Raw genomic sequence first — 27940 nt, 5'->3', positions numbered from 1 at the left:
AGTGAAGGCGTATCCTCTCTGGGGAAAACGAAGGCCCTTCCTCCAGCCCCAGATGCCTCTCTTCCTTTGTGAAGGAGCTTTATTTTTACCTCATGCCTTCTTCCACCGTCTCAGGTCCTCCTCCTCCTCCTCCGTAAAGGGCAGAAGGGACCGAAAGAAGAAAGTGAGGGGCCCCTTCTTCGCCTCAGGTGCCAGAATCTCTCGGGCAGCACTTAGAGGAGGATGCGGTTTGGAGCCTGCTCTCTTCCTGCCTGAAAATAATAGATGTGCTGGAATGGTTAATGTTTTTAGCCCGCCTCCCATTTGGATAGAGGCGGATTAAAAAAAAGTAGTCTAGATCAAGGGAAGTCATAGTGCCACTCTATTCTGCTTTGGTCAGGCCCCACCTGGAATATTGTGTCCAGTTCTGGGCACCACAATTAAAAAAGGACATTGAGCAGTTGGAGCCATGTGTCCAAAGGAGAGCGACCAAAATGGTGAAGGGTCTGGAAACCATGAAGCCCTATGAGGAAGGCCTTAGGGAGCTGGGGATGTTTAGCCTGGAGAAAAGATGGTTAAGAGCTGATGTCACTGTTGATGTATTGCTTTGTGACATGTAGCTTGTATGTTGTGAACCGCTTTGATCTGGAGGAAAAGCAGTATACAAATAAAAAATATTATTATTATATAAAAGCCCTGTTTAAATATCTGAAAAGATGTCATATTGAGGAGGGAGCGAGCTTCTTTTCTGCTGCTCCAGAGACTAGAGTATCTCTAGCAGGCCGGTGCCTCCTCCTCTGGCCATGTGGCAATTGGGCAAAGTCCAATTTTTTTCTCCTCAAATTTGGTATGTTTGACCTCAAAACCTACCAAAATGATGTTCCTGATGCAAAAACATGGAGACTTCTGGAGGAATCCATTGTCCTCTGCCTACAAAGAGGCCTGTGGCCTCACAGGAACGGAGACCTATTGGACTGCAGAAGAGGAGTCCTGGATGAGAGACAAATAGACTTTGCCCAATTGCCGCATGGCCAGAGGAGGAGGAGCCTGCCTGCAAAAGATACCCTCCCCATGCCATCTTAGTTAGCCAAGGACAGAAACAAAATGCAGGCATCTTACTAACATCTCCAATTGTTCTCCTGTTTGGTTTGTAACATCTTGCCTGAGGAAGAAGCCAGTGGAGCTTCAAAACCTTGCAAGAAGTGTATTGTGCCTTTGGGTTTGTCCAATAAAGGTAACACTGGTGAATTTACATTTATGTCAGTGGGTTTTTTTTGGCCACACCCTACATTTTTTCTCCACTGTCCTACACTTTGCGGGGCCTTGTCTTCCTCTGGTCACTCTAGGCTGCTGGTAGCCCTGGAAGGAGGCTTGAAAGCTCAACATCCTTCCTGCCAGGAAGTAGGTTCTTGAGTAAAAGTAAAGACAGTCACTTGACGTTCCTGTCTATAGGGAGCAGTGCTCATGTCCACTATTAAGCCGAAGAGCCAGCGTTGTCCGAGGACTGCTCTGGTGGCCATGTGGCCAGCATGGCTGCATCCAACGAGAAGTGGTGCCCATTTACTTGCATTTGCATGCTTTTGAACTGCTAGGTTGGCAGAAGCAGGGGCTAGTGATGGCAGCTCACCCCATCCTGCAGTACTCAGGCCTTGAACTGCCAACCTTCTGATTTTCTGATCATCAGAACTAGCCTTGAACCACTAAGACACCACATCCTTGAGTAGGCTCTTGCCTAGATGTGCTAAGGGATACATTACGAAATAAAAGCTAAACACACTAATATAAATATAAATTCATGCTGCTTAGTCAAGCTCAAAATGGAGAACATTTTGAAATTCCTCCTGGACAGAAGGTTGACTTCCCTCAGGAAATGGGGGGGCAGTGGGGCACAGAGGTATGTAAAAATTTCTATACATGGGACTTTTTTACTGTTGATATTTTACACAAAATTTACTATCCATTAGTTATCTACCATTAACTGATAAGCAAAAATTTTACACAGTGGTATAAGAAATACAACTCTTCACTGCTTCTTCCAAACAACCCTTTAGAGATGTTCAGACTCAAACTTTCCCCCTTTAGACATGTAAAGGCCACATTGCCAATCATTTTTGATACCACTTATCCAGAATTCATTGGTCTTTATATCTGTGCCTATTAATACATTACTTCTTTAAACCTCTACATTAACAATTAAATCTCATTCAGTCTTTCCAGTTGCTTTCTACTTGAAATTCTCACAGAAGATATTAATACAGGTAGATGACATTACTTTGCGTCATTACCAACAACTCCCACAAACCACATTTTAATCAATAAAAAAATTAGCTTTATGCAGTCTCAGCATTCATGGGGGTATTTCCTGAGTAAGTTCTTAAGATATTCAATAAGGTCTCCATTCCCAAAGACTTTATTTCCACGTATCACATCCTCCTCCTCTACACTTCTGCTGCGAAATATGGCAGTCTCTCTTAACATAGCTCAGAGGATCTCATAGAGAGGACAGCAGTGACACCATAGCTAATGCAGGCTAGCACTGCATGAAAAAAGAGACAGGTGAACCTCCTTGCGAGACTATTTCACCAAGAAAACCCTGTAATGAGAAACAGCACAAAAACAGAAAATAGAAAAGGGGGAAAGAGAGAAAGCACATCAAGGAGGGAACATGGCTCAGAAGATCTAAGATGGAAAGGAAAACAACAAAACTCCAAATTCTAGTAAGCGAGGGAGAAGCATCATTAAGAGACATTGTGAAAAATAAATCAGTAGGAACAGATGATACCAATCAAACTGCTGCAATCCATATACACACAATCAATTCAGGTGTTAACTAAAATATGCCAAAAAAGATGGGAAACAAAAGACTGGCCAAAAGACTGGAAATGGTCAATATACACCCCCATTCACCAAAAAGGGGACACATGGGACTGTAGTAACTATAGGGCCATAGCACTAATCCTCCATGCAAGAAAATTATGTTTAAAATACTGCAACAGACTCCAGTTACATATGGAGAGAAATCTCAGAGATACATGCAGTTTTTGGGAGAAGAAGTGGCACTAAGAACCACATTGCAAACATATGCTAATGGAGCACATCAAAAAATTCCAAAAGAAAAACAACATGTGCTTTGTAGACTATAGCAAAGCCTTTGACTACATTGATCACAAAAAGCTATGGAATGATCTCAGAGACGTGCGAGTGCTGATACACTTGATGGTTCTGCTGAGAAAACTATACTCAGGACAATTCCTTTTTCACATTCATTTTTATTTTTTTGTAGTCTAGGAGGGTTTGGAGTACAGTGGTACCCCGGGATACGAACGCGCCGCGATACGAAATTTCCGGGTTACGAAAAAAAAATAATTAATTAATTATTTCCGGGTTACGAAGGTTTCCCCGGGTTGCGAAAAAAGCCGGCGCTATTTTAAATGGAGCCGCGGCGGAGCCGCGGCTTTTCCCCCATTAGCACCTATGGGGATTCGGCTAACGAAAGACTTCCGGGTTACGAAAATGGCGCCGGAACGAATTAATTTCGTAACCCGGGGGTCGACTGTACACAAGAGAAGGGCACCTTGGCACAGGGCTGGAGGACATCTCCTTCATTTTACACTTTTCTGTTCATTGCTCTCTTAAGGGGCTTGTGGGAACTTGTGACAGACACTTGCCTTTGGAATTAGCTAGTAGCCAGCAGCTCTGTACATAACTATATTACAGTTGATTGAGCTTACTAACAGAGTTTGAGGACAAAGACCAAGCCAGCAGGGGTTCTTTACACTGGTATTTAGCAGGGGAAGCCCACAGTCTTGTTTCAGTGCCTCCTTAAGACCTCTCGGTATGGACACTGAAGGACTTGCTGCAGTCACCTGCAACACTTGTGGGATGTTTGTCTTTTTGCCTAGGGATATGGGGAACTTCACCTGCACCAAGTGCATATTGGTAGCCCTCTTAGAAGAGAAAGTGCAGCAGCTGGAGGCCCAAGTAGCTACAGATCAGCATCTTAGGAAGCAAGAGGTTTTCCTGACCAGAACGGACCAGATGGTCCTGAATGGGAAACACACAGAGGAAGTTGCTGGGGAGGAGGATGTCACTTCACATACAAGAGAAGTAGATGGTTGGAGGAGTGTCGCACACAGAAGCAGGAAAACCAGGGAACGTTCTGTGAGCTTGCAGCTACAGAATCGATTTCAATCTCTCTCTGTTATGAAGGATGATGAGCAGCAGGGACAGACTTCAGGGACAGAGGAGGCGACCCTGGAAGAATCACCAAAGGGAACAGCTGCTGCTAAGCCTTGGAGGAGGCATATGGTGGTCGTGGGGGACTACTTGATGAGAGGCACTAAACCAGTGGCTTGTGGGCTTGAGTAGATGTCTTGGGAGGTGTGCTGTCTCCCTGGGGCAAAGATCCGTGATGTGACAGAGAGGCTGACAAGACTTGTCAAGCCTACTGAACATCACCCCTTTCTTTTGGTTCATGCGGGAACCAATGATACTGCAAGGCACAGCCTTCAGAATATCAGAAGGGACTATGAGGCTTTGGGTAGGAAGTTGAAAGAGATGGATGCACAGGTTGTCACCTCATCTCTTCATCCAGTCAAAGGGCATGGTCCAGGAAGGGAGAAGAAAATAGCAGAGCTGAGTAACTCAGATGGTGCCGCCAAGAACAATTTGGATTCTTGGATCATGGACTGAGGTTCCATGAGGAAGGACTTCTGGCAAGGGATGGGTTGCCTCTCACTCCAGTTGGCAGAAATGTTTTTGCCAATAGTCTCAAAAAATTGATTATGAGGGCTTTAAATTGAGTTATGTGGGGGAGGGAGACAATATTCTGGAAGGCAAAAGGGCTGGAAAAAATAGGTAAACTGTCATAAAGGGAAAAAGACAAACAGAGCAAGGACCCGAAAGTGGGAGGCAAAAAAACTTGCACAGGCACCATGTCAAGGGGACAGATGGGCCCCATTCCCACTTGGCAGATAAAACGGCTTATATTGGCGCGATTCTGACTCGGATTATTTTCCGAATCTAATTCGAATTTTTCCATCGTTTCCATTAGGAAAGGGGGCAAATTACCCCGTTATTTTGACCCTGTTTTCGTTCCCATTCATTTTAAATCGTTGTATTTTAAAGCAGAGTAACTTGCTCCCCGTTCCCATTTGTGTCTGCAAGCTGTCAATCAAGCGCCTAGGCTTCAGACGTCACAAGTGTCATCACCTAGTTCGAAACACTTTGACACAGTTTATTTTGCTCCCCATTCCCATTTCTGTTTGTTTGTTGTTGTTGATTGGGGGCAGCCAATGAATAGCGGCTGCATCCAAGGCTCATTGTGTTTCCCCAGATTCCCTTTGGGAAAGAGAGAAGAAAAGCCTCTATTCCCCCTCAGATCCCTTGGCGCCCAGGCTCTTCTGTGTCTCCCCAGATTCCCTTTGGGAAAGAGAGAAGAGGAGCCTCTAATCACCCCAAATCCCTTTGCCTGCCACATTGCTCCCTGGGCTGTCTGGGGGGCAATCAAGCAGGCATGTACTGCAAAGCCCCTCTGCTACTCAGGCACTCAGGCAGAGGCAAAAAAAGAAAAAAAATAATAGTTTAAAATGGTGTTCAATGGGTCTCCTCACACATCGGTCTATGAATATGGAGCAGAGGGGAGGTTGCAGGGGGAGTAATGTGTTTACTGCGTTTGGAGCTCAATGTAGCGTGGTCGACTTACCCTGCTTCCCAATCCACTGGGGGAAAGGCTCTGCGAATGGAAGAAAATGGCGCCAGTGATGCAGAAAGAGAAGAAACAGGGTGACACCCCCAAGCCAGCCCAGTGAACACTGCTCCTCCCACCCCCAGGTTCCCAAATCAAACACCCTTTCGTTCCCATTCATTTGCCCCGAATCAGACTCCGGAGGCACAGGAAAATTCGCAAAAAAGTCACTGTTTTTTTTTAATCGGTTTATCAACCTAAAATTCTGATTTTTCAGTATAATTCGATTCAGATTCGAATCTCAATGGGAACGATATCGGAGGAATACGGGTCAAATGCACACTCTAATGGAAACGAAGCACCCATGATTCGTGTCCTGATCTGCGTTATAGGCCAGTGGGAATGAGGCCTTGATCTTCAATGTCTCTACACTAACGCACAGAGCATGGGAAACAAGCAAAACGAATTCAAACTGTTAGTACAACAAAGCAAATATGATATAATAGGCATCACTGTGGGATGAGTCTCATGATTGGAATGTAGGAATACACAGGTATAACATTTTTAAGAGAAATAGGCCAAACAGGAAAGGAGAAGGAATAGCCTTATATGCCAGGGACATTTACACCAGTGAAGAGATCCAGGACATCAATACTGGCAACCAGGTAGAGAGCATCTGGATTAAAAGTAAAGGAGGGGTCAACAAGGATGTTATTGTGGGAGTCTACTACAGACCCCCAAGTCAGACTGAGCAATTGGAGGATGTCTTTCTAGAACAGATGACCACACATTCAAAAAAGAGGGATGTAGTAGTGATGGGTGACTTCAACTACCCTGATATTTGCTGGAAGTCAAACTCAGCAAAATCCTCAAGGTCTAGCAAATTCCTCACTTGCCTTAGAGACAATTTCATCGTCGAAAAGGTGGAAGAGGCAACAAGGGGATCAGCTATTTTAGATCTGATCCTAACCAACAGGGATGACTTGGTTAATGGGGTGCAAGTGGTGGGATCCTTAGGTGGGAGTGATTATGTACTACTGGAGTTTGTTATACAACAGAAAGGAGAAGCCAGGCATAGTCAGACATGCATTCTAGACTTTAGGAAAGCTGATTTTAGTAAACTTAAGAGAAATACTGGGGGTGATCCCATGGTCAGGAATACTAAAAGAGAAGGGAATTCAAGATGGATGGGAGTTTCTCAAAGGAGAGATACTGAAAGCACAATTTCAAACAGTTCCAATGAAGAAGAAAAATGGGAGATGTCTCAAGAAACCAGGATGGATGACTAAGGAACTTTCAACGGAGCTAAGTTTGAAACGGAACATGTATAACAAATGGAAAAAACAAATCACCAAAGAGGAATTCAAAGAAATAGCAGGCATGTGTAGGGGTAAAGTCAGAAAAGCTAAAGCGCAGAATGAACTCAGGATTGCTAGAGAGGTTAAGAACAATAAAAAGGGCTTTTTTGGATATATCTGCAAGAAAAGGGGAAAAAAAGGAAATGGTAGGGTCACTGTGTGGAGAAGATGGCAAAATGCTAACAGAAGACAGAGAAAAGGCAGAATTACTCAACAACTTCTTTGCCTCAGTCTTCTAAAATAGGCAAAAGGAGCTCAACCTGAGGATAATGGAGCAGAAGACAGAATAGGGGAATTTCAGCACAGAATAACTAAAGAGATAGTTCAGGAATATCTGATTAATCTAAATGAATGTAAATCTCCAGGACCAGATGAACTCCATCCAAGGGTATTAAAAGAACTGGCCAATGTAATATCGGAGCCATTGGCAATAATCTTTGAAAACTCCTGGAGAACAGGAGAGATCCCAGCAGACTGGCGGAGGGCAAACGTTGTCCCCATCTTCAAAAAGGGGAAAAAAGAGGATCCCAACAATTATCGTCCAGTTAGTCTGACATCAATACCAGGAAAGATTCTGGAGCAGATCATTAAACAGAGAGTCTGTGAACATCTAGAAGGCAATGCTATAATCACAAAAAGTCAACATGGGTTTCAGAGAAAGAAATCATGCCAGACAAATCTAATCTCTTTTTTTGATAAAATTATCAGCTTGGTAGATGAAGGGAATGCTGTGGATATAGTATATCTTGATTTCAGTAAGGCCTTTGACAAGGTTCCCCACGACATTCTTGCAAACAAGCTGGTAAAATGTGGGCTAGACAAGGTAACTGTTACATGGATTTGTAATTGGTTACCTGGCCAAACGCAAAGGGTGCTCAACAATGGCTCCTTTTCATCCTAGAAAGAAGTGACCAGCGGGGTCCCACGGGGGTCTGTCCTGGGCCCAGTGCTATTCAACATCTTTATCAATGACTTGGATGACAGAATTGGGAGCATACTTATCAAATTTGCAGATGACACCAAATTAGGAGGAGTAGCAAATACCCCAGAGGACAGGATCAAGATTCAAAATGACCTGAATAGACTAGAAAGTTGGGCCACAGCTAATAAAATGAACTTCAACAGAGAGAAATGTAAGGTACTGCACTTAGGGCAGAAAAATAAAATGCACAGATATAGGATGGGGGACACATGGCTGAATGAGACTACATGTGAAAGGGATCTGAGAGTCCAAGTAGACCACAAGTTGAACATGAGTCAACAGTGCGATGTGGCAGCTAACAAGGCTAATGCGATTTTAGGCTGCATCAATAGAGGTATAGAGTCTAGATCAAGGGAAGTAATAGTGCCACTCTATTTTGCTCTGGTCAGGCCCCACCTGGAATACTGCATCCAGTTCTGGGCACCACAATTCAAAAAGGATGTTGAAAAACTGTAACATGCCCAAAGGAGGGAGACTAAAATGGTGACAGGTCTGGAAACCATGTCCTATGAGGAACGACTTAAGGAGTTGGGGATGTTTAGCCTGGAGAAGAGAAGGTTAAGAGGTGATATGATAGCCCTGTTGAAATACTTGAAGGGATGTCATATTGAGGAGGGAGCCAGCTTGTTTTCTGCTGCTCCAGAGACTAGGATCCGGAGCAATGGATGCAAGCTGCAGGAAAAGAGATTCCACCTCAACATTAGGAGGAACTTCCTGACAGTAAGGGCTGTTCGACAGTGGAACAAATTCCCTTGGAGTGTAGTGGAGTCTCCTTCATTGGAGGTCTTTAAGCAGAAGCTGGATGGCCATCTGTCAGGGATGCTTTGAGTAAGAGTTCCTGCATGACAGGGGGTTGGACTGGATGGCCCTTGTGGTTTTTTCCAAATCTATGATTCCATGATTCTATGATTCTATAAGAGGCCACTGTCAGAAGAGAATATGGAGAAACTGAATGGTTCTCAATAGGCAAAGGAGTCAGGCAAGGCTGCATATTATCACCATGCATGTTCAACTTGTATGCAGAAAATAGCATACAAAGAAAAGGGCTAGACTCAGAAGGAGTAGTGAATGATAGAGTTGGAAGAGACCACAAGGATGAAGGAACATGATATGAGACTGACAAAATATTAATAGTAGAAAACATCAATGACAAGGGACAATTACTAAGGATGGTCAAGGAAGAAACTCCAAAGGCAGGCCTACTGCTGAACATAAAGAGGGGGAAAAAGATGACTGAGAACCTACATAAATTCAAATTAGGCAATGAGGAAATTGAAACAGAAATAGATTGTAGTGAGCTGGGACCAACTGAGGTAGATGCCACTGCCTGGCTGGTGCACAAACAGTAGACCTAGTATCAAGAAAGAGATCTTGGGGGCACTAGGGTTGTCGCTGAAGAGGAAAGGTTTGAGGACCACTCTTGAAATTGTAAGTTGTTTGGTGATGACTGAGGTGTGTTGTTCGAATAAAACTCTTACCAAACTCTTAAGCACTGAAATGATTTCCCCCAGTATGACGCTTTTGATGAGCATTGAGGTTTTGCTTCTGACTGAACCTCTTCCCACACTCTAAACATGGAAAAGGCTTCTCTCCTGTATGACTTCTTTGATGACAGGTCAGTCCTGACTTCTGACTGAAGCTCTTTCCACACTCCAAGCACTGAAATGGCCTTTCTCCTGTATGACTTCTTTGATGAAATGTAAGTCCTATCTTCTGACTGAAGCTCTTCCCACACTCCAAGCACTGAAAAGGCTTCTCGTCTGTATGGTTTCTTTGATGAGAAGTAAGGTTTTGCTTCTGACTGAACCTTTTTCCACATTCCAAGCACTGATACGGCTTCTCGTCTGTATGACTTCTTTGATGACAAGTAAGTCCTGACTTCTGGCTGAACCTCTTTCCACACTCTAAGCATTCAAATGGCTTCTCTCCTGTATGACTTCTTTGATGATAAATAAGTCCTATCTTCTGACTGAACCTCTTTCCACACTCCAAGCACTGAAATGGCTTCTCATCTGTATGATTTCTTTGATGAGCAGTGAGGTTTTGCTTCTGACTGAATCTCTTTCCACATTCCAAGCACTGAAATGGCTTCTCTCCTGTATGACTTCTTTGATGAGCAGTGAGGTTTTGCTTATGACTGAATCTCTTTCCACACTGGAAGCACTGAAATGGCTTCTCTCCTGTATGACTTCTTTGATGAATAGTGAGATCTGTCTTCTGACTGAAGTTCTTTCCACATTGCAAGCACTGAAATGGCTTCTCCCCTGTGTGAGTTGCTTGATGACGAGTGAGGATTGTCTTATGACTGAAGAATTTTCCACACTCCAAGCACTGAAATGGTTTCTCACTCATGTAACATTTTTGATGGGAAATCAGGGCTTTCCTAACACTGAGCATCTTTCTGCACTCATCACCTTTGAAAGAAATCGCCCCTGTGTGAGTTCTCACATGACAGTTGAGACTGCCCTTAAAACGGAAGCTTCTTCCACATAGAAGGCATATATATCTATTTCTTTTCTTTTTTTCTTTCATTATTTCTTGCAGTGAGATTTCATAGACCTCCCTACCCTGAAAAACAGATGCTTTGTTCTTCCCCTTCTCTTGAGAGTCAGAGTTTCTTTCATTCTCCTCCATCTGTTTATAGTTGGCTGTTATGGATAACACCCTGCATGGTTCCTCTTCCTTCTTACACAATGGCTCTTCAGCATCTGTAAAGCAAAGAAAGAACTGGTCAAAGCACAAGCGAGACAAGGACACTGACTGGAACAGTGCCGTTGTTAGACTTATAAGTATCTTGCCTTTTTCCAAGTATGAAGGCAACATAGCTTACAGTTATACCTAAAATATTTACATTGTGCAAAACTTTAAAATAGGTACATAGTTAACCATAAAAGAACAGCAAGAAATGTAAAAAAACCCACAGTACAGTATTGAATAGTTAAAGCCTGAACTCTCCCAGGAAGCAAGGTAATGAAACTGAGGCTGTCATACTTTGGCCACATCATGAGAAGGTATGACCTCTTAGGGAAAAAAAATAATGCTAGGAAGGTAGAAAGCAGTAGAAAGAGAGGATGACAAAATGCTGGATGGATAGACTCAACTGCGCTGGTAGGTGAGGGGAGACAGAGGGGAGGGACAGTTCTGCCCAACTGCCCACCTCCAGTGACCTGTCTCTCCCCTTGTAATTGACCCGGCACCCAGGTTTTCTCAAAAGAAACGGGGAAAATCCCACTTTCAAAAGACTTGCGCTGAGGGGGACTTGCCCCTGAACGGGTGTGAATAAACCGGCACCAGTATGAACTACCCACTTTTTAATCCGGTTTGGGAATTAGGGTAAAAGGTAGTCTGAATGGCCAAAGAGAGGCCACAGGCCTGAATTTACAGGGCCTAAGCAAAGCAGTGGCAGATAAGGGCTCTTGAAGATGTCTCATCCACAGGGTCACCATGAGCCAGGGTTGACTCGATGGGAGTTAACAACAGCAATCATGATTTTAAGCCGTTATCTTTAAGGAACCACAAGAAAGAAGAAGGGGACTTACTGAGGGAGAACACGAGCCCCAAATTGTCTTCCATCACTTCCCTGTGCAGGGCCCATTGACCTGGGTCCAGCAAGGCCCACTCTTCCTCAGTGAAAAATACAGCCACCTCTTCAAAGATCACCTAAAGAAAGAAACGTGACTTGAACCAGGTGTTGTTTCTCCCCCGTATGTTTTAGACTTGCCACTTCTCAGTTCATCTGGCCCAGTGTCACGTGCCATTACCTTCTGGTTACCAGAGTGCCCAATTTGTGATTGTACTTGAACCAAATAGTCATCAACATTCCAATTACGTATTCTTAAGTATTGGAATTTCAGGAAATTTCCATGAAAAATGAGCAAGCTCTTTGGTACTATTTAGGCTATTTAGTATATGAATTCATAAGATTGTCAAAGAGCAGAAATGAGTGACAGTAATAGGAAAAAGCAGCTAGACAAATTGGAGTTGCCTAACCAGATTTAAATTTTCAAACATGGCAACCACTGTAGATGAGCCTAACAAACAGAAAGGATTCTTTCAGGTCCAGGGCAAAGTGCAGGGGTCAGGGACACTCAGACCTCTAGGGATCCTGCCCCCTACCTGATCCGGTCTCACTGAAGCTGCGCCAAGCGCATCATTATTAGCAGATGAACTAGTATGTGTTGTCCATTCCTTTGTTCCATTTTCTGTGGAGGATACAAAAGCATAAAGGGTGGGTCACATTCAAATCTTCCTATTTTTGACTGAGGTATTTCCATAGTCACTAAAACACAGACAAAATTACATGAAACACACACTAGTTAGAGGTGGCAAGAAACACAGAGTAGCTCCAAGCTCAGAACTGATACCAAAATTTTGTAAATACACTCATTCCTCCATATTCTCTGCGGTTAGGGGCACAGCACTCCTATGAATGTGGAAAAAACACAAATAACGAAAATATGATATTTTTAGCTGAGAGAATATCTTTAAGAATTTCTAGGTCCTCCAGTGCAACTGTCTGGTCAGCACTGACCATAGCTGGAGGAGCTACAAATGCCTAATGGAATGTTCTCTTTGGCCTGTTACAGACTGCCAAAATAAAGCTGCTTCGGGTCTCTTTGGAGGTATGCTGTTTAAATGATGCATGCATCCTAAGAATCCGGAAGCTGCACCAAAGCTGCGCTCCAGTGCTTAGGAATGGAGTGTGGCTTTGGCGCGACCTCCAGACTCTTAGGACCCATGCATCATTTAAATAGCATACCTCCAAAGAGACCCGAAGCAGCTTTATTTTGGCAGTCTGTAACAGGGCTTTAGGAATCTCTAGGTCCTTCAGCGCAATCTTTGGTTAAAGTTGACCATAAAGCTGCGATGGAGGACCTAGATATTCCTAGAGAGAACATATTTATACAATCCATGAATAATCAAAGCTGCAAATGTCAAAGGTGCAAATGTGAAGGGATGAGTAAATATACATAGCAACAAAAGAAAGATAGGAGAACTATCTAATTTTGAAAGTTTATTTATGTACTTATTTATCTATTTGCAAGCATTTGTGAACTACCTCTTATGCCACTAGGGTTCCTGTAGTGACACAATGTATGAAAATATTAAAAATTAAAATCATTCCAAAATCAACAAAAACTTATATTTAACACAAGTTAAATTTACTGACTCCAAAAAAGTAAAAAATGAAATATGGACTCCACAGAGTTTATTTATTTATTTGAAGCATTTGCTTCAAGGAATTGTGAAGGACTCTCAGAATAAAATGGGTTGGAGAAAAGAAGGAAATGCAAATGAGTGAAACCAACAGCAGTTCATTTTAAAAAGCCATATTTTGTCACTCTTTTCTAATATAGACTCAAAATGCAAAACCAATATTGATTTCCAAAGCAGCTTTCAATTCAAACTAACATAAGGGAACAATATAATTCAGGGGTCCTTGGTACACATCCGTACTTCAATGTGGCTGAAGGAGGTCTTTCTGCCTATGGCTGTCAGTGATATAGTCCAGGTTCCTGCCTCTTCCCCACAAGGGAAGGGGGCAGGAACTGCAAAAGGGACTCTGGAGCTGTCTAGTGGCCAAAACAACAACCCACACAAGCTTCCCTTCCATTTGATCTTTCCTCCCTTATAGACAAATGGATTTATATTAAAGGTATTGAATACACAGAGCTATTCAAGTGCAGCAGGTCACAAAGTGCAGATGTCTTCAGCATACTCAAGAGGAGGGGAGCAGGAAGAAAAGAGCCCTCTTACCTAATGAGGTGGAGACTCTGTTCCTCTTTGGCATGTTCCACTTTTCAGATGGATCCTTCTCTGTCTCAGCTGTTCCTTTCATAATCAAGTCCTGCAGTGGAAAAAACAGTTAGGACTGGAAGAGGATAAGATCAAACAGCACCATCCACACCTGGATGATTTCTAGGAAAAAGTGGTTAAGTAGATGTTTTTGAAAATAAATATTCACAGCCCTCTGAAAGTAGCTGGCCCTCCACTTCTGCAGAATTTAGGGGCCCAGCCTCTCTGCAGATGTGGAAAAATCTCTAGCCCACCCCTAAAATGTACCACCACCAGATCGTTATCATTACACCTCCGCTCCAGCCAACAGTCCCAGTGCCTACCTCCTGGTTTTAGAGAGAAGCAGCAGTAGCAATCTCTGCAGCCACTGGATCTTTCCCCACACATCTTCCTTTTACTTTCCCCTTCTACTACCAGCAGCCTCAGCGCCAACCTCCCTCTTCTACAGACAGAAGCAGCAGCAGTAATCACTACAGTTGGCGACCCTTCTCCACACTCTTTTCTCTTATCCCCTTTTTCCTGCCAACGGCCCCAGCGTCACACTCCCAGTTTTTATCAATGTTCTTATCCATATCCCACATCATTAAAAGATGGGGTGCAGGGACTACTGGCAGAAGGGAGGAAGGAGAACAAAGCAGTGCAAAGAAGGAGTTGGTGGCTGCAGCAACAACTACTGATGCTTCTATATATAAAACCAAGGGGTTTGTGCTGGGGGTGTTAAGAAGAAAGGACAAGGAAGCCCAACTAGTTCAGCAGCAGTTACATCACAAACTTGCAAACAAACAAAACTGCAAAAGGGAAACCTGTGAATGTGGAGGCCTGACTGTACCAGCATGAAACACTCTCACCTGCTGCTCTTTCTGTTTCTTCTCTTCTCTGTGACTCAAAAGGAAACCCTCTGCCAGGGCCACTGCCTGGGAACTCGTTTCCACTCCACACTCTTTGAGCCAGTTCTCCATCTCTGGGGGAAGGATAGTCACGAATTGCTCCAGGACCACCAGGTCTACCATCTGCGTCTTTGTGTGTGTTTCTGGCTTCAGCCATTGGCAGCACAGATTGTGAAGCTGGCTGAAAACTTTTCTGAGCCCTTCTGCCTCTTCATAGGAGAACTGCCTGAAGATTTGGTGCTGTAGATCTGAACTGAGTGTATCTTTCCTCAAGCTGTGTTGTGTGGTTCTTTCCCAGAAGACTACACTGCTCTCAGCCTGGATGGCAGGAAGACTTTTTCCTAATCCAGACCTAGCAGATTCCTCCACTTGATCAAGTTTCCAAAGAGGGAAGCCTCTTTTTTTGTCAGAATGTCCTGTGAAAGTGAAGGGGGGAAAAACACAAATAAAAAACCAATATTCTTTTTCACCTGAGAACATCTTTCTAGAAATCTGTTGGTCCTCCAACTAAAATCTCTGACCGACACCTGACAGAAGCTGACTATAGAATTATGCTAGAGGACCTACAAATGCTTAGAGAAGTTTTTTTTTTCTAGAAATATATGGTCAACTTCCAGCAGAATTGTGCTGGAAGACCTAGAGATTCCTAGAGAGACAATATTAATCAACTCTGTTCATCACAGCAGATGCTCATCTCCGATGAAACCATGTCCTCAGCCAGACGACCTGGGTCTACATACATAAGAGATCTAAAGCAAGCCTTGTTCTCCTTTCATTCAGGGGAAACAGGGTAGGAGAAAGAAAGAAGGGAACTCAGTATTTGGATATTAACTAACGTGATCTAAAGTGACACATTTTGTTACTGATCCCTACTGTTTGTCACTTTTATACCCAAAATTCAAAACTGTGATCAGCTGTCAAAGCAGCTTTCAATTCAAAGCCATACAAAGGAACAATATTAGGCAGGGCACCATGCAATTCTTCTGGATGATGATGATGATATTTATTTATATCCCGCCCTTTTCCTAAAACTGGGACTCAGAGAAGTTTACAGGATTAAGAATATTAATCTTACATTAACAGAGCAGAAGGAGTTTTTTTCTGGCTATGGCTGTAGTGCATCTTCCTGGCTTTTCATCACATGGGAAAGGTGCAGGAGCTGTAGATGGAGTCTAGGCCTGTTTGGTGGCCAAATTGCCAACCTACAGGAGCAGTCATTCTCTTGATCTTTTTTTCTCTTAAACACGTTTTGTCTCAAAGTAAAAAACAGAGACAACTGTCAGTGTGCAGCAACCCGCACAGCCCCTTACCTTTTGGAGCCCAGACTCTGTCTCTGTCTGGCCTGACCCACTTGGTCTCAGAAGGATCCTTCCCTGCTTTGGCTGTCTCTTCCACAAAAACATCCTACAACCGGAAGAAGCAACAAGGAACACAAAACAGAAAAAGAAAGCTAGTGTGGCCCATCATCAAATACAGGTATTTTGAAAATAGATATTCCCAGCCTTTCCAAAATGCCAAAATGAAATACTCCCACCTGCTGTTCCTTCTGCTTCTTGTCCTCTATCTGACTGAGGAGGAAGCTTTCTGCCAGGGCTTGTGCCTGGGAACTGGTCACTACTCCACACTTTTTCACCCAAGCTGACATCTCCGGTGGAAGGATAGCCAAGAACTGCTCCAAGATCACCAGATCCAGCATCTCAGTCTTTGTGTGCTTCTCTGGCTTCAACCATTGGCAACAGAGATTGTAGAGGTGGCTGCAAACCTTTCTAGGCCCTTCAGCTTCTTCATAGCAGAACTGCCTGAAATGCTGGCACTTTGTGTCTGAAATGAGCATATTTTTCATCATCTGGTGCTGCTGTGCGGTTCCTTCCCAAAATGCTCCACTGCTCTCAGCTTAAACATCAGTAAGGTATTTTCTTCTACTTTCTATCCAATTGAATCCTGCTTTTCCTTCTTTCCTGCATTCTATAAGCATCTCCAAGCTGTTCTGGAGACAGTTCCCTTTGCTCTGAATGATTTATCACAGCATACGACAGAGTTGTAGCATGTGAAAATTTAATCAACAGGAACTTCAGGTTGTTTACTTCAGAGAGTCTTGTCACTATAAAGAAAGAAAGCAATTGACAATTGGAAATCAAGCAAGGAAAGTCCTTTTCTCACTTGCGTGTTAAATGACAGAATGGATGGGGGAGGCCTGGAGGGGAAGCCTCACCCATAGCCTACCTGATCCTCTTGCTTACAGGGAATGGACTTTTTGCTCTCTGAATGCACTATCAGAATAGGGAATCTCCAAACCAAAGCAGGGCTTGATCGATTTCTTTTTAATGACAATTTCAACAGAATTCCACAGGCCAAAACCTTTCTACAAGCCAGCACTGTCCCCATTCCTCTCTCCCAGGAAAGCTTCCTACTCTCTTTAGTTTCCCTGGTGCATTTCTCCCACTTCCCCCCTTTACTGACATGTGGAGGGTTCAAGGTCTCCAGGAGAGAACTGGGGTGCAGAGGACCAGGCGGAGTCTGCAGGCGAGGAGGGACCTGTTGCCTCCCGTCCAGAATTCTTCCCTCCAACAGAGAAAGACTGGCTTTTCCCCACCTCTACCTTCATGGTGGACTATGACTTCCCTGCTCAGCCATGAAACCCAAGGGTTGACTCTGGACAGGTCACGCTCTCTCAGCCTGAGAGGAGGGCCATGGCAGACCCCCTCGGAAGGAACCTGCCAAAAAGCAAAACAAAACTCCTGACAGGTTCACTTTAGGCTTGACTCAGTTGGAAATGACTTGAAGGCACACAACAACAACAACAACAACAACAACAGACAGGCCCCCTGCCATTGCTAATGTCCAGCTGCTCCTTCTCCTCCCTGCTCCCCTCTGGCGACGCTCCCTCCTGAGGAGGCTGAACGGGAGGGAGGGGAAGGGGCACAAGGCAGGCTTTCTGCTCTGGGCCTTCCAGTCATTTCTGAGCCCAAGGCGGCCCCAGCTACGCTTTAGGGTCCCCAGAAGGATCACTTTAGGGCCGGAAATGACTCGAAAGCACACAACAAGCAAACCAGCCAAGGCCCCATCGCCGCAAGCCTTTCCGTTGCCTTGGTCCTCCGGGTATTTTGACTTCAGTTCCCAGAAGCCTCTGTCAGGAATCCTGGGAGCTGAAGTCCGAAGCCTCTGTCTGCGCCGCCGCCCTGGGCCTCCCCTCGGCTTCTCTGGCTCCGAGGCCTCCCAGGCCCCAGGGGCCGCTCCACTCCCCTCGCCAGCCCTGCGGCGCTTCCCCTTCCTCCGGCCGGAGACACCGGGAGCGAGGAGGAGGCGGCAACTGACCGGCCCTGGGAGCCCTCCAAGGCTTCCGCCCGACGCTGCTGCCGGGCGGCCGCCCCTGGCTCTGGGAAACCCGCCGCGCAGGAGCGGAAGGAGAGGGGCCTAGGCCGAGAGTGACGCCTCGTCCTCAGGGAGGTTGTCTCCGCTGGCGCCGCCTCCAGGCCCCGGGACTAAGGGGAAAGGGAGGGAAACCCCGCCGCGCAGCCCCCGGGGCTTTTTCTTTCTATCTCTCATCTCTCTATCATCTAGCTAGCCAGCTTCTATCTATCTAGCTGCCATCTATTCATCCATCTTTGTGTCTATTTGGCTCTCTATCTCTCATCTATCGTCTTTCTTTCTTTCTTTCTTTCTTTCTTTCTTTCTTTCTTTCCCTCCGCAGCCCCCTCTCCCTGAGGGGCGGATCCTGCCCCTTCCCTTCCCTTCCCTTCCCTTCCCTTCCCTGCTTTCTTGGCCCAGTCAAGAGAGCTCCTCCTCTCGCCGGTCCCCTCCTCAAAGCAACCCTGCTGCCAGGGAGGCCAGGGCCCAGCCAAGGCCGGTTTTTCCAATCTGCCTCAAGGAAGGAGGGAAGGTGCCTCCTCCTCCTCTTCCTCCTCCTCTGGGCAGAAGGAAGCCCCTTCCCTCCTGTGTGAAGGAGTTTTATTTTTACCTCATGTCTCCTTGAGGAAGAAGCAAGCTTGTTTTCTGCTGCTCCAGAGAATAGGAACCAGAACAATGGGTACAAGTTCCAGGAAAAGAGATTCCAGCCCAACATTAGGAAGAACTTCCTGGGAGTAAGGGCTGTTGGACAGTGGAAGACGCTCCTTCCTCGGAGAGTAGTGCTGTCTCCTTCCCTGGAAGTCTTCAAACAGAGGCTGGATGGCCATCTGTCAAAGGAAGTGCTTTGATGGAGAGTTCCTGCATGGCAGGATGAGGTTGGACTGGATGGATCTCTTTGGGGTCTCTTCCAACTCTAGGATTCTATGATTTTACATCTGTATGAGTGGTTTTTCAAAGGTTTATTTGGTCGTGTCCTACATTTTCCTTTGACGTCCTACAAGTTGCAGTCCCTTGTTCTCCTCTGTGGTCATGACATCTGGCCCCCCTGGTAGCCCTGGGAGGAGGCTTGAAAGCCCACGTCCTTCAAATAGGCTCTTCTTGAGTAGATGTGCTAAAAGGAGGGGAGTGGGAATGGTAGGGAAGCCCAAGAAAATGATCAGAGAGAAGTCAAGGGATTGTTAGAGAGCGAAAGAGGGAGAGCCTTTGGCATTGCACAGTGGTCTTGGTTTGTGTCCAAGAAAGGCAAGTCTCTCCCCGCCTCTTGCCCTCTTAGTTTCCCTTTGGACTGGAGGCTTCTGAATGGAATAAAAAGCCACTCTCCAGCTTGAACTGGATTGAACACCTCTCTTTACCTCAAAGTGGTCTTCAGAATATCTCAGCCACTGGACCTCATGCTTTCTTTGTAGGCCTTGGCACCCCTAATCATTTTCCTTGGCTGTGACGGGCCTTCAGCCATGTTGGAAACAGCCTTGGAGGAAACAGCCAAAGTGGAAAAGAAGGACTCAGTTGGCTGCCTGAGCACAATATGGTATAAGCGCAGGAGCAATTTCTTGCAAAGAACCATGAAGAAGTGTTTCTGGGCGGATGTGCTGGGATCAGATGCACAACACCAGCACTTCAGGCAGTTTGTCTTCCAGGAGGAGGCTTTGGGGCCCCGGGAGGTTTGCAGCCAGCTCCACAATCTCTGCTGCCAGTGGCTGAAGCCGGAGAGACACACCAAGGCTGAGATGATGGACCTGGTGATCCTGGAGCAGTTCCTGGCCGTCCTTCCCCCAGAGATAGGGAGCTGGGTTCGAGAGTGTGGACCGGAGACAACCTCCCAAGCAGTGGCCTTGGCAGAGGCCTTCCTCCTGAGCCAGGCAGAGGAGGAGAAGCAGGAGGAGAGAGAGGTGAGAGTGCCTCTTTCTGGTTGTGTGAAAGCACCGGGCATGTTTATTTCTGAAATCTTTTAAACAATTTTGAATGCAGATAATAAAATTGGGCTGCTGATCAGTCAATAGACAGATCAAGGAATATGGATTCCTGCTGGATGGGATTATGCTCCCCTAGAAGATGCAGATTCACAGTTTGAGAAAATTCCTGGATTCAGCCCTGAGCCAGGATGCTCAGGTTTCACTGGTAGTGGCCAGGAGGGCTTTTGCACAACTAAGGCCCTGTACACACCAGCCATTAAGGCTGGCATGGGGACGGATTCAGGACGTAGTGTCCTCATGACGCATGCCCAATTCTGCACCCCAGGTTGCCCTGATGCTGTGCTCCACTCCACACAGTGCGCTGCATCATAGCACTCCTCTAACACTGCGTCCATACGACACTGCTGCTATGGCACCCTTTTGCACTCTCAAAAGGCCAGATTGGGGTTGCGGCATGCAGTTGCCACAGTCCCCACTCCAGCTAGAAAGGGGCAGGATCCTGCTGCCCCTGTATGTACAGCCTCTAAAAGCATAGCAACTGCATCTTTTCCTGAAGTTGTCTGGTCTGCCCACAGTTGCATCCCATTTGGTTTACTGCAACATGCTGTTCATGGAGATCCCTTTCAAGAGTGTGTCAAAACTTCAGGTGCTCTAAAGAGCTGCAAACAGATTGTTTACTGGAGCTGGTTACACAGAATATATCACTCCCTTGTTATAACAGCTCAACTTCCTAGTGGTTAGCTTCCAGTCACAGCTGACCAAATGGCTGTCCTCCAGGCTTTCTGAAAGTTTGTACAGTGGCCCCTTCCTATATGTAGGGGATTCATTCCAGACCCCCCCAGACCCCCCCCCGGTGTATGTGGAAAACAGGGTACAGTTAAATCCCATTATTTTCTATGGCAGCGCATTTCTGTGTGTGGCGCTGTGCAGGCACCTGCAGCACCTGTCCACCGCAGCTTGCTTTGTGCGTAAGCTCAAAGCCTGCGTATGGCATGGGCTCACTGTATTGTCTCTTATGGATGTGCTTAGGCCCTGACATCCTACTACCCCCTCTTGTGTTTTATCTGGTGGGAACTTGGGAGCGGTGGCTGCCCCTAGGCTCTAGATTTCCCATCCTAGGGAAGTTAGATTAGTTCCTTTGCTTTTCTTCCATCAGCAGATGAAAACTTTTTTTGTAATTTCCACAGGCACGTGTAAACTGACTGAACTGGCTTTTAGTAATGTGATACTCTATTATTGCTGTCTGGCCTATATATTTTTATATCTATAAATCTTAAATGATTTCAATTCTACAGATTAATTTTGAATTGTTATTTTTGTAGTTTGTTTTAATCCTTTCAGTTGCTCTAAATCTGAGTCCCAGTTCTTGTGATATAAAATATAATCATAATAATGTAAAACTCTCTACCAGTTCTCTATTTTTTTATATTTTTTTAATCATCTAAAGCAAGCCCCCATAGACCTTGCTCTCTTCCGTTCCTTTCCTAACTCTTCTTTTTCTTTCTTATACTCGCTCCTTCTTAAGGTGCAGGACTTCTTTGTGGAAGAGGCTGCTGAATGGGAGAAGGCCCCTTCTTATTCCAAGATCATGAAGGATGAGAACAGAGGATCCATGTTGATGGGTAAGGGCCTTTTTCAGCTTGCCCTCCCCGCCTCAAGTATGCCTAAAGTATCTGGGCTTGAATGAGTTGGTTGCAGGGCTTTAAAAGTTTTATGTATCTTCACCAGAACTTGGAAACCAAGCCTTATGAGGAGCGATTGAGGGAACTGGGTATGTTTTAGCTTATAGAATCATAGAATCGTAGAGTTGGAAGAGACCACTAGGGCCATCCAGTCCAACCCCCTGCCATGCAGGAAATCCAAATCAAAGCATCCCTGACAGATGGCCATCCAGCCTCTGTTTAAAGACCTCCAAGGAAGGAGACTCTATCACCGTCCGAGGGAGTGCATTCCATTGTCGAACAGCCCTAACTGTCAGGAAGTTCCTCCTAATGTTCAGGTGGAATCTCTTTTCCTGTAGCTTGCATCCATTGTTCCGGGTCCTGTTTTCTGGAGCAGCAGAAAACAAGCTTGCTCCCTCTTCAACATGACATCCTTTCAAATATTTAAACAGGGCTATCATATCGCCTCTTAACCTTCTTTTCTCCAGGCTAAACATCCCCAGCTCCCTAAGTCGTTCCTCGTAGGGCATGGTTTCCAGACCCTTCACCATTTTTGTCGCCCTCCTTTGGACACGCTCCAGTTTCTCAATGTCCTTTCTGAATTGTGGTGCCCAGAACTGGACACAATATTCTAGGTGGGGCTTGACCAGAGCAGAATACAGTGGCACTATTACTTCTCTTGATCTAGACACTATACTTCTATTGATGCAGCCTAAAATTGCATTGGCCTTTTTAGCTGCCGCATCACACTGTTCACTCATGTTCAACTTGTGGTCTACTTGGACTCCTAGATCCCTTTCACATGTAGTTTCATTCAGCCAGGTGTCACCCATCCTATATCTGTGCATTTTATTTTTCCGCCCTAAGTGCAATACCTTACATTTCTCCGTGTTGAATTTCATTTTGTTAGCTTTGGCCCAGCTTTCTAGTCTATTCAGGTCATTTTGAATCTTGATCCTGTCCTCTGGGGTATTAGCTATTCCCCCTAATTTGGTGCCATCTGCAAATTTGATAAGTATGCTCCCAATTCTGTCATCCAGGTCATTGAAAAAGCTTGGAGAAAAGAAGACTCAGAGGTGGCATGAAAGCCATCTTTAAATATCTGGTGTCATTTAGAAGATGAGGTGAACTTGTTTACTGTTGCTCCAAACTTAATGTCAACCAACGGACTCATATTTCAAGGAAAGAGATTCCACCTAAACATTAGGAATCACTTTTTTACTGTAAGAGCTGTTTGATTGTGACATGGAGTTCCTGGGTGGGTGGTAGACTCTCCATCTTCAGGGGTCTTTCAATAGAGACTGCATGGGCATCTTTCAGGGGTGCTTTATTTGTCTCTTTCTGCTTGACAGGAGGTTGGAGTAGATGGTCTTTGCAGTCTCTTCCTACTATGATTCTGTGATTATAAAAACATAGTGTTGGAAGAGACCACAAGGACCATCCAGTCCAACCCCATTCTGCCATGCAGGAACTCACAATCAAAGCACTCCCTATAGATGGCCAGCCTCTGTTTAAAGCCTTTCAAAGAAGGAGATCTTTGAAATTATATGTGTACAGGGGAGGAAAGATCAGTGGAAGGGCTATCTCAAGCTAAGCTGGCCATTAGACAGCTCCCAGCTGGTACAGCCTTTATTTTTACCCCTTCCCTGTGCAGGGAGAATTTAAAACCTGGAGAGCATCACCATCTCCAAGAAACAGCAAATCCACCCCTCCCCTCCCCTCTGCTGTGATGATATACAGTGCAGAAATGTATTAATAGGTCTCTAATGATATTGTTCCCTGGTGTGGATTTCAGTTGAAAGCTGATTTTGAGAGCTGAGAGTTACATTTTGCATATAAATATGAGAAGCCATTAAGAGACAGGCCCTTATCATACGTGAAACTGGAACTCCAATCCAAAGCCATTCTAAAGGGAAGGGGAAGCAGAGTCCATTCAAATATCACACCATGGATTCAACAATTTGAATTGCCACCTATGCGCATGTTCAGTTGGGCTCTGAACGCATTGAGAACCTTTGCACTTCTGGGGTGAAGAAGGGGGCCACTTCCTGGTTCCAGTTTCACGTGAATGCTAGCCTCACTTTCCAAATGTCAGCCAGGAAATGATAGTGAGAAGTTTGTCTCCTCTCTAGCTTTCCTCCAAACCCATTAACGTTCTGGACCATTTACTTCTTCCTGGGATGCTTGCTTGGCCTGGCATGCATTTATTAAGATATTCATGTCTCTTTACCATTTCAGATCACCCGATTCTTCTCTTCCCTTCCAGTTGTTTGTGTTTGCATATTACAATTCTTGCTGCTTTTTCAAGAGTATTGAAAGAGTTGGATCAGAAATAGAGAGAAAGGTGAATAACCCTCTATTTTGTCATTTTTCTTCCTCGTAGGAAGAGGACTAAAGACATGGCCAATATACACAAGCACATCTTCTCATGATGGTGGACTTAGAATGGCTTCTGCAAGAAAGCATCTGGTATGGGGCAGGATTCCTTTTGGGCCAGAAAGAAGCAAGCTGGGTACCATTTCCCTTGCACCTCTGTTTCTTGTCCCGTGTTTCCATCACAGTTGCCCAATAAGGTGGCTGTGCATGCTGTTGTGCAAAGATTTAAATTCTTTTGAATAACCCTAAGTTACATTGTCTTGTCTTGTTTTACTGGAATTGTTGTTTTTTACTCACAGGGAACACTTCTTTCCCTTTTCAGATATTTGAGGAGGTGGCTGTGTTTTTCACTGAGGCAGAGTGGGCCCTGCTGGATGCAGGCCAAAGGGCCCTTCATCAGGAAGTGATGGAAGAGAATTTGGATCTTGTGTCCTCTCTGGGTAAGCCCTTTTCTTTCTTGTGGTATTGTACACAGGAGTATTTCACAAATTACAGCTTTTGAAGAAAAAAAGTGCCATGTTTCTTCTTTGTCCGAAATAGAGTAATGCCACCACAAGACTTGAGAATTCTTTGTTGAAGTCAAAACTGTGCTGAAATTGACAAGTATAAGAAATTTAGTGTGTATTCTTGACATTCCTAATTAAGGCCCAGTGCAGACTGGCCTTAAAGGCCGGGTTGGGGACAGAGTCGGGGTGTAGCGTCCATATGATGCACACCTTGGCTCTGCCCTCAGGGTGGCATGACACCACGTGCCACAACGCATGGTGCACAGCATTACAGCACTCTCCTGGCACTGTGTCCACATGAAGCAGTACTGAAGGAGTGCCGTAGAGCCACGACAATGCAACTATTGCACCCTTTCCAGGACTAAAAAAGGAGCCACTTTTTATGACTCCTTTTTGTGCCTTGAAAAGTCCATATTGGGGTTGTGGTGTGTGGTTACCATGGCCCCGCCCCGATCTGGCTGTAAAAGGGGCACCTGTAGGTCGCATCTTTGGGGCTGTCTGCACAGCCCCTAAGTCTATAAATAAGAGGGCCTTATCCCCCAAGCAAGTCAGTAATTATATTCCAAATTCATGCTGTGGTTTTTTCAGCTGAGAGCTGAGCCCTAGTCTCCATGGACACAACACCCCATGCTGAACAATACTAATTCTGCATTAATGCCAGCCAGCACAATGTTTAAAAAAATGATTGAAGAGGTAAAACTTTAATACTATCGTTAAGAGAGTTAAAAACAGACATCAATTTATAGTTTTCCAAAAACCTTTAAGCAACCAGCTTTCAGGGAAAGAGTTGAAGGAGCAAATCAGCAGAACTGATGTCTCAGAAGTACCAGTACTAACAAACGGTGTTATCTCTTTTGCTACCACTGAATATGTTTCCTCTTTTGCTTAAGTTTCCAGCACTCTCTTAAATTCTGACTATTTGTCTCTCTCCTTTGAAGGTGGAGATGGACATAAGAACAAGAATAAAGGAAAACAATGCAGGGCCTTGATTCCAAGAGCTAAATGTAAACAGATGAAAACACAAGAGAGAAAAACTGACACTCAGAACAAGAGAACGATGGTGTTGCATCAGCCTTCTTTTAAAAATGATCAGGTTTGTGGAATCTCAAACCAAAAAATAACAAAGAAAAGAAAGGAAAACAATACATATCTTCGTCCTGTGCATGAGAGAAGCTTCAGGTATAAAACAAATTTGAATCTTCATAGAAGAACTCACTCAGGGAAGCAAACTTTCAAAGGGGGTAAGCATGGAAAGACTTCCAATTTGAAGAAGAGGTTAATTAATCATAAAAAAATTCAGGCAAGAGAAAAATCATTTAAGTGTTTTGGATGTGGAAAGAGCTTCAACTGGAGGTCACACCTTAGGATACACCTAAGAATCCACACAGGGGAAAAACCATTTAAATGTATTAAGTGTGGAAAGAGCTTCAGTCAGAAGTCACTCCTCACATGTCATCAGGCAGTTCACACAGGGGAGAAACCTTTTAAATGCTTGGAGTGTAGAAAAAGTTTCAGTCAGAAAATAAGCCTCAGTCGCCATCAAGCAATGCACAGAGGAGAAAAACCATTTAAATGCTTGGTATGTGGGAAAAAATTTAGTCAGAAAATAAGTCTCACACGCCATCATGCAATGCATACAGGAGAAAAACCATTTAAATGTTCAAAGTGTGGAAAAGGCTTCAGTTGGAAGACCCATCTCACTCATCATTTAGCGACTCACACAGGGGAGAGACCGTTTAAATGCATGGAGTGTGAAAAAAGTTTCATTAGGAAAATGAGCCTTACTCGTCATCAAGCAATGCACACTGGGGAGAAACCATTTAAATGCTTAGAGTGTGAAAAAACCTTTAGTCAAAAGACGCACCTCACACGTCATCAAGCAACTCACTCTGGGGTGAAACCATTTCAGTGCTGTGAGTGTAGGAAAAGCTTTAGTCAGAAGACGCACCTCACGCATCACCTGGTAACACACACAGGTGAGAAACCATTTAAATGCTTGGAGTGTGGAAAAGGTTTCATTAAAAAAATAAGTTTCAATAGTCATCAAGCAGTGCACACAGGGGAGAAACCATTTATATGCGTGGAGTGTGGGAAAAGTTTCACTTGGAAAACAAGCCTCACCCGTCATCAGGGAACTCACACAATGAAGAAAATGTTGAATTGCTTGGAGGTCTAGGAGGCCGGAAGGTGCGCCAAAGCCACGGTCCAGTGCTAAGGAGTGGAACACAGCTTTAAGGGTAGCTTCTGGCCTTTTAGGACGCATGCATCATTTAAACAGCATACCTCCAAAGTCACCCGAAGCAGCTTTATTTTGGCCTGTCAGTTCAGGCCCAAAAGCACACAAGGAGGAAACCATTTAAATGCTTGGATTGTTGGAAGCCAGAAACAGTCCAAAGAGGAGAATGTATACCTGCTTGTAAGGAGTAATAAGGTTCAGTAAGAATTGAATGCTTGTCTCATATTAAGTCATGCAGTTGGGGAGAAGCCTGGTAAGGGCTTGGAATGTGGATCTCATTGCAATCTCCCTGCTGGTGTCAGACCATATGAATCACCATAGGAAAAGCTATCACTGCATGAAGAGCTGTTAGGAGAAACTACCATATTTCACAACAGAAGTGTGGAGGAGCATGTGAGATGTGGAAATAATGTCTCTTAGAATGGAGACCTTACTGACTATCTAAGAATATCTCAAGGGTACCCCCATGAATGCTGAGATTTCAAAATGAATTTTAATTGAAGAATAAAGCTAAGTTTTTAAAAATTATTATTAAAAAGTGGTTTATGGGATTTGGTAAGGTTGCAAAGGAATGTCATCCACCTGTCTCAAAACAGTATGTCCTCTGTGAGAATTTCAAGTGCAGAGTAACTGGGAAGAATGAATGAGATTTAATTGTTAATATAGAGGTTTAAAGAAGTAATTACTGTTTTAATGGACACCGGTATAAAGAGGAAAGCAAGTGTCCAATGAATTCTGGATAACAGGTATCACAAATGATTGGCAATATGGCCTTTTAATATCTAAAGGGCAAAAGGCTGAGTTTGAAACCATCTCTAAAATTGGTTGGTAAGAGCTGTGAAGAGTTGTAAAATGTTTCTTATATCACTGTAATAATTTAAATATACTTTTGTCCTTAAATAATGAAATATGTTTTTGTTTATCACTTAATAATTAACAGACAATAAATTTTGTTTAAAATATAAACAGTAAAAAAGTCTCCTGTACAAAAATGTAGGAATGTTTATGTACAGTGAGCCCGCACCATACGCGGACTCGTTACAGGTGGCTTCCAGATTGTGCAGAAGCCGCCGGGAGAATGGCAGAATGGCGTGTGCACCTGGCCATGCGACGAGCACGAGCCCCATTATATCTAATGGGTCTCGAGCATGCACGCTTTTTGCCTTATGCAGGGGGTCCTGTACTTCAGTTAGAATACAGAGACATAGCTGT

General features: G+C 44.5%; 2 protein-coding genes across 8 annotated transcripts; one reads left to right on the top strand and one right to left on the bottom strand.

The window, feature by feature from the left end:
* Nucleotides 1–1784: 1784 nt before the first annotated feature.
* Nucleotides 1785–18069, bottom strand: LOC121921843 (zinc finger protein 25-like). 6 transcript variants are annotated; one of them, XM_042450457.1, is made up of 9 exons: nt 18004–18061; nt 17288–17402; nt 16223–16789; nt 15999–16092; nt 14650–15104; nt 13763–13853; nt 12122–12207; nt 11545–11665; nt 9078–10713 (listed from the first exon to the last, which is right to left on the bottom strand). In XM_042450457.1, exons 3-9 carry the CDS (start codon nt 16532–16534, stop codon nt 9491–9493), a joined length of 2382 nt encoding a protein of 793 aa, XP_042306391.1. In that variant the 5' UTR covers nt 16535–16789; nt 17288–17402; nt 18004–18061; the 3' UTR covers nt 9078–9490. The 6 variants fall into 6 exon arrangements, with proteins under 6 accessions (XP_042306390.1, XP_042306391.1, XP_042306394.1 ...); XM_042450456.1 differs by lacking the exon at nt 18004–18061 and adding an exon at nt 1785–2572 and having other exon boundaries at nt 9484–10713; nt 16223–17990; XM_042450460.1 differs by lacking the exon at nt 17288–17402 and having other exon boundaries at nt 18004–18069.
* Nucleotides 18070–18884: 815 nt separating this feature from the next.
* Nucleotides 18885–27660, top strand: LOC121921888 (zinc finger protein 436-like). 2 transcript variants are annotated; one of them, XR_006102064.1, is made up of 5 exons: nt 18885–19925; nt 21475–21571; nt 23994–24122; nt 24309–24426; nt 25431–25443. XR_006102064.1 is itself a non-coding variant. In XM_042450593.1 (5 exons), the coding sequence occupies exons 1-5, from the start codon at nt 19491–19493 to the stop codon at nt 26666–26668; spliced, it is 1974 nt and encodes a 657-aa protein (XP_042306527.1). In that variant the 5' UTR covers nt 18885–19490; the 3' UTR covers nt 26669–27660. The 2 variants fall into 2 exon arrangements, 1 of the variants encoding a protein (XP_042306527.1); XM_042450593.1 differs by having other exon boundaries at nt 23994–24079; nt 25431–27660.
* The last annotated feature ends 280 nt before the right edge of the window (nt 27661–27940 follow it).

This window comes from Sceloporus undulatus, chromosome 2 (genome assembly GCF_019175285.1).
Source record: "Sceloporus undulatus isolate JIND9_A2432 ecotype Alabama chromosome 2, SceUnd_v1.1, whole genome shotgun sequence".
NCBI classification, from domain to species: domain Eukaryota; kingdom Metazoa; phylum Chordata; class Lepidosauria; order Squamata; family Phrynosomatidae; genus Sceloporus; species Sceloporus undulatus.
This window is presented reverse-complemented; position numbering and strand designations above follow the sequence as displayed.

Excerpts from the sequence above, each read along its gene's own strand:
- LOC121921888 (XM_042450593.1), top strand. The coding sequence starts at position 19,491 with ATGTTGGAAACAGCCTTGGAGGAAACAGCCAAAGTGGAAAAGAAGGAC. Across the intron at positions 19,926-21,474 it reads AGAAGCAGGAGGAGAGAGAG|GTGCAGGACTTCTTTGTGGA; the intron begins GTGAGAGTGCCT and ends CTCCTTCTTAAG. Across the intron at positions 21,572-23,993 it reads CAGAGGATCCATGTTGATGG|GAAGAGGACTAAAGACATGG; the intron begins GTAAGGGCCTTT and ends TCTTCCTCGTAG.
- LOC121921843 (XM_042450460.1), bottom strand. The coding sequence starts at position 16,534 with ATGATGAAAAATATGCTCATTTCAGACACAAAGTGCCAGCATTTCAGG. Across the intron at positions 12,208-13,762 it reads CAGAGTCTCCACCTCATTAG|AAAATGGAACAAAGGAATGG; the intron begins GTAAGAGGGCTC and ends TATCCTCCACAG. Across the intron at positions 11,666-12,121 it reads CTTCAGTGAGACCGGATCAG|GTGATCTTTGAAGAGGTGGC; the intron begins GTAGGGGGCAGG and ends TTCTTTCTTTAG.